Source organism: Pseudomyrmex gracilis, unplaced genomic scaffold, assembly GCF_002006095.1.
Source record: "Pseudomyrmex gracilis isolate BER0280 unplaced genomic scaffold, ASM200609v1 scaffold_2339, whole genome shotgun sequence".
In the NCBI taxonomy this organism is placed as follows: domain Eukaryota; kingdom Metazoa; phylum Arthropoda; class Insecta; order Hymenoptera; family Formicidae; genus Pseudomyrmex; species Pseudomyrmex gracilis.
This window is the reverse complement of record NW_018022923.1, coordinates 1-5,855: the sequence shown is the minus strand read 5'-3', so window position 1 is coordinate 5,855 and position 5,855 is coordinate 1. Positions and strand designations below refer to the sequence as shown.

At 29.4% G+C, this 5,855-nt stretch overlaps 1 protein-coding gene across 1 annotated transcript in view; it reads right to left on the bottom strand.

Annotated features, from left to right (window-relative positions):
• LOC109862761 overlaps positions 1–3,155 on the bottom strand; it is a 6,744-nt gene extending 3,589 nt beyond the window's left edge. The window contains exons 1-7 of the mRNA XM_020442896.1: positions 2,833–3,155; positions 2,352–2,594; positions 1,936–2,219; positions 1,456–1,672; positions 681–1,031; positions 390–527; positions 44–199 (exon numbers count right to left, since the gene is read on the bottom strand). Of these exons, the coding sequence (XP_020298485.1) occupies positions 44–199; positions 390–527; positions 681–1,031; positions 1,456–1,672; positions 1,936–2,219; positions 2,352–2,594; positions 2,833–3,055 (1,612 nt within the window). The 5' untranslated portion in view covers positions 3,056–3,155. The remainder of the gene's footprint in view (positions 1–43; positions 200–389; positions 528–680; positions 1,032–1,455; positions 1,673–1,935; positions 2,220–2,351; positions 2,595–2,832) is intronic.
• Between the last annotated feature and the right edge of the window lie 2,700 nt (positions 3,156–5,855).

The following is a 5,855-nucleotide window of genomic DNA, read 5'->3' as shown; positions in this document are numbered from 1 at the left end:
CATAATAAAAAAATTAGAAGAAAACTCATTTCAATCTACTTACACTCAGAGCACGTATCGCCTTGAAATCCTGGAGAACATACGCAACCAGATTTGTAACAGATTGCAGTTCCTCTACAGTTAGAAGGACTGTTCAAATCATGNTTGCAGGAAAAAGAACAGTCTGGTCCAATTTTTCCCTCAGGACAAATTTTGTCATCTGTGAATTATGTGTATAGTAACACAATTATGTTATTTATACAATACATTATAAAATGATATCGATTAAAAATACAATATTATTGTTAATTGCTAATTGAGAAAACACTCATATATGAATGAACGTTTTGGAAAGCTTTTATAAATATAGAATTGTATATATATATAATAATTACCAAGTCAATAATTACCTAAAGCTATGCTAGTTGTAGTTTTTGCCAAGGAACTTACGATGGTATTTTCGTTGAAGTATAATTTTTGACAAGTTATATTCGACAACGGAAGAGCATTGGTAGGTATTTGCGAAATGATTCCTTTTCTCAAAATCTCTAAGAATAAACAAAAACCATAAATAAGATAAATGTAAATAGTATTAGAGACAATTTTCTGGAAAATGTTAGTATTTTACTTATTCGTAGCACACGTATGTTACTCTTGATACATGTAAGTATACAAAATGAGAAAGTTATGCATGTTTATACNTTTATGGGAACATTGACGAATATAAGCTATTGCCCATAACGGATTGTGAGTGGGCTTTGTAAGTTTGGGAATTATACGGATTTTTATCCCATTATTATAAGTGTCTGTAGAAAAATTTCCATCAAGTTTAACGANTTGCCACATAGGTAAGCCATGAATTGCAGCATTTATTGAGCCTTTAGCTGTTACAGATTGTAACACTTTATGGGTTGTGAAATCAATCATCACGATGTTTGCATCACATTCTGCACATAAGCCTAGTAATATTTGTATGCATATCTTCTGAGTATTAGGTTTATAATAACGAGTTGTTAAAACAGCATTCTTGCCAACTGTGTACAGGAAAGTGTCTGAAACGCAATATGTAAATGTAAATGTATTTATTTTTTATTACAGTCAATTAAACTATACTAATCTCAGTTAAACTATTTTACATTTTTTAATATATGAGTTTGTGAGAACTTAGTTTGTAAACTGCGTGCAAAGAGAAATGTATAAATACTATGTACAGAAACAAAGAAAAACCTACTGTGTATTTTTTGAAGGTTTTAATTATGTTATTTAAGTACTAAAAACTACTTATTTTCTATGTAGTTTAATAGTAAGACAGAAATTTAAAATTCTTTTTATTTAGTGTTTAGCAGACGATTCTACTTCTGAAGAAACTATTCGAGACTTGTAGGACTACAATTTGTTCAACGGGTTTGGTTCGTTTAAAATACAGTAAAAAGTATTTAACTAAGTAAACTTATTATTTGGAATAAATATACTTACATTTATGAAATCGACACATCGAGTTTGAGGAATTATCCATGTAGACAGCAATTCTCGAGTAATAATCGTTCAGAATTGAGTTGTTTGAGAACTTTTCTGTATCTTCAAACGTAAGCAAGTTGTTATTATCGTTAGTATCATAAACGGAAACATTTCTATTCCAAAAATTCCATGAAATGACGAACGTTCGCCATTCAGTCCCAGATAGTGATAGTAACTAGAATAAGTATGAATGCTTTTGTGTTAAATATAATGTTTGAGTAGTTGGGTTGTTTATGGCGATTTTTCTGACTTTTTGTTTCATTTTTTTGTGATATATTTTTCTTTCTCAATGTCGTAAATATTTACACATACTCAATTATATTTCAAGTACAAGTATTCTTTGTTAAATTGTAATTTTANCAGTTCTTGATTATACATAAGAAAGAAAAAACTTGAAAATCACAAAACTACAAAAAATGTAGTATACATATATCTTACTTGTTTGGAAATGATGTTGTTAAAAGAGCGCTGTTGATCTCGATTTTTGTTTGAATCTTTAATATTGTTTGTATATTTAATATTGGACGCCATACTATCAGATCTTAAGTTTATATTAAAGCAAAGATTTTGATTAAAAAAATTAGTTTTATAACTATAAACACAGACAGAAATGTTCACATGCTTCCATGAACGAAGTGAAACAGATATCGCTCCTGCTTTTGGAATTGATTTTGATGTATACATGGCAAGATATATTTTTTGAAGGTGTGAATCTCGAAATTCTAAAAATTTTAAATATATAATATTTAAAATAATAATATTAAATCTACAGTTTGCAAACTTATAATGACACAGTGTATATAGTAAATACTTTAAATTAATGAATAAGTTTTTACACACTGTAAATCTTCTACCTTCCCATCTTTGATCAAGTACGGGACCCATAGGTGTTCTCANAGCATCTGTAAGACTCCAGTTTTTTCGCATCCATGAATCTAAACAGCTTATTGTTGCGTTCATTGTGCAATTTATCCATACATCGTACAACTGTTCTAATGTTAGTTTTCCGCTTATTCGAGATTGTGATTCTAAACANTCTGGGTTTGCGTTAAAATTGCAATTTATCCAGGTATTGTATAGATGTGTACTGTGAAACTCTACAATCATATGCGTGTCTATAAGCGTATATTCTCGAGAAGTATAATATGACTACATAAAATATTTAGTTTCAACTTTCAATCAAAATAGTTCTTAACTTTAAGATAAAGTAGAACTTATTTACAAACAAGTTTTAAACGTTTAGTTATATAAACCAAAGGAAAATAATTTGTTGAAAAAGTTTATTTTAAAAAGTTTATTTTAAAAAGCAATGTTGTAAGTACGTTAATAACTTACGCAAGTCAGCACGATTTTTTTGCTGATATTGACTATGACTTAAGTCATCATTCCATACAAGTGCGCCGCCGTCGTCTTCTGAGAGACATATATATTTTCTCTCATTTCTACATGTAGATGAATTAATATGAAGTGATTCTCCACGTAACACAATTACTTTTCCACAACTGTGAAATATTTGGACAGCGAAAAGTAAAAACCTTAACATCATTTGCAGTGTCATTAAATATGTTCACAGTTNAATTTTCATAAGCAGTAAAGAATATCGTCAGAAAATAATAATCGAATTAAAATAATTAGTAAAATTAATCAAGTATTTTATATTTACACATATACTTTTCACTGTAAAATAACACAAAACACAAGCACAGCATATATGTTAGTAATAATATTCGACTAAATCATGATTTTCTACGTGCAACTTGTACTTTTACTCGTAATTATAGTAACAAAATTGCTTGGTTAATAAGTTCACAGAAAAAATGCGACGTGGATGATATATTTCACATGACTTGTANAATAAATATGTTNTGTATATTCGTTCGAGTAGAAACAGAAAATATCACGAAAATAACACAAGAAAATAATTCTCTTAATATTATATGGTTTAATGTTTTAATAATTAAACACAAAACTGGTAACAGAACGATTCAAGTTAAGTCGCNAATTNNGCAGTGTTACCGCNATANATNNACTATCACTGTAATAAGTGTAAGAGAGAAAAGTGGTGGAAAGGAAACCAAACTTCCTTTAATGAATCAGTAGATTTTATATCTGCTAACGGTAACTGACGCAGTAGGAACTTTTGTTGCCATGACTATCCACAAATTAAGAATTAGCGAATGCTTCAATCACATAGTGGCTCCATATCTGTAAAAGATTTGTCAAAACCGTAAAACGTAATGAAATCGTACGGCGATTCTTGATGAAACTGTCGAAAATTTGCTTAGAATAAGTTTTAAGGATGGTAATTATGCATTTTTGGTCACACAGCTCCGATTTTGTTGCGCTTTAGACGTGTTGTAGGGCAAGTCATACTGAGTAACTCAGTAAAAAAATTTTGTGGTGACGGCCTTGATTTAGGAGATATGGCAAGTTGAAGTTTCAGAATTTTAATGCTTTATTCTATATATTACAAGTTGTTATTACAAACAGTTAAGTTTGTGTATGTCGGACTGATGTGTTGAGGAATGTAAACAAAGCTACAAGGTCAAGATTCCGTTTCGTTTTCTCGCAGGTTGTTAATGCTTTCAACATGCGACTACACGAATTTCTAAGTATAGTAGAGAATAGCGACAAAGTAATATAAGAACATATTGACAATTACGGACCCTTTGATCAAAACAAAAAAAGTTTTATAATTAAACTCTTATTTCTCGATTCTATGTACATTTTCTTCGAGTTGAAAGCGTGTTGGCAGGAGGTGGGGTTGCGCCTCTTTCAAAAGAAGGGCTGTTCCTCTACTTGCATTCCCTTGAGCTACGATGCTTCATTACTAAAACTTTTTCTTAATAACTTTTTAAATAAAGTAAAGTAATAAGGCGTACACCTCAGGCTTTCTCTCAAAATCAAAATCAAGATATGAACTCAACTGCTATGTAGAGCCAGAGCAATATGTCGTTCAATAAATAAATGTACTTGGACGTGTTTCAAAATGTTTCGACTATATTTTAAGTCCTTATCAATTGAATCTGTCCCAATAATACTGTACAACTATCAGTAAAACTTGAAATGCAGAGCTGTCATTACACCCATAAATAATTTTACATACCTCAAAGAAATTAACATTTACAATTGATTTAATTAAAAACTAATATATACGTCATACAATAAAAATATACAATTGAGTATCAAGTACAAGTCATGCTTGCACAAATGTAAGAACGATACTAACCTTAATAGGCAAATTGTGAAATTATTGCACAAATATGACATCATGAGTGACGACGATTTCTTGCATTTCTTCATATGCAATCATATTTCTACATATTTGAAACATCACATAGCTGAATTTCTTTTCTCAATTATTGGACAATTTCTATGTAAATCTTTGTGAAATTAATTTTGCAAATATATTGCTAAGATGATTCGCCATATCGTTATTCTTTTGCCAAAATAGTATTTTGGAAAGTAATTTTGCAAACGACTACAAATATTGTAGAAAAGATCAATGTTTTTACATCTATTTCTTAAAATATATCTTTATAATTGCAAATTACAATTTTAGTGCAAGATTTTGTCACATAATTTTGTAAATGGTTTTCTATCAGGGAAGTTAAAGAGCAAAAGAGTTTGAATTCAACAAGCAACACTCCCTCAGCATGTTGAAATTGTAGTTTATCAAGTATAAGTATATATGTATCATGCAAAACCTCCGTGTCCCTCATCAAATTCAAACCATGTTCCTGTTTTTTAATGTATAACATTTCAGAGGTTTGTCGTTTATAATTGTTCTGCTCTATGTCTAACATTTTAACAGAATTCCAGTCAAAACTATGCCTTGTCTCGATATTATGCTTGGCTACTACTGAAGTGTCGATCTGTTCTTTCTTTACATAATTAATGTGTTCTTTTATTCTAATTGTTACTTGTTTATTAATTTGTATATCATAGGAAAATGTACATTGTTGACAAGAAATACGGTAAACGACATTTTTGTGCTTGTTGAAAGGGACAGGATCTTTATGTGTTCTAATAAATTTCGACAACTGGTTTAAATTACAATATGTAGGTTTGATATTTTTGTTATTGATATTTATATGATTAAACATGGTGTTATAATTATGTATGTTCGGAAGGACAAAAAAGAATTTTTTTTCTTCATCTTTATTTTCTTGTATAGAACTAACAACGTGTTGGTAAATTATTTAAGAATACTGTTCTCAATTTTTTATTGATGGTATTAAAAATTAGTACTATTAGTATTGGATAGTTATTCTTCAATAAAATGTTAATAATGTGAATTTTAAATTTTTTCTGTGAAATTGTGGTTCAGATAAAAGTATAGCTCTATTGACAAGTGA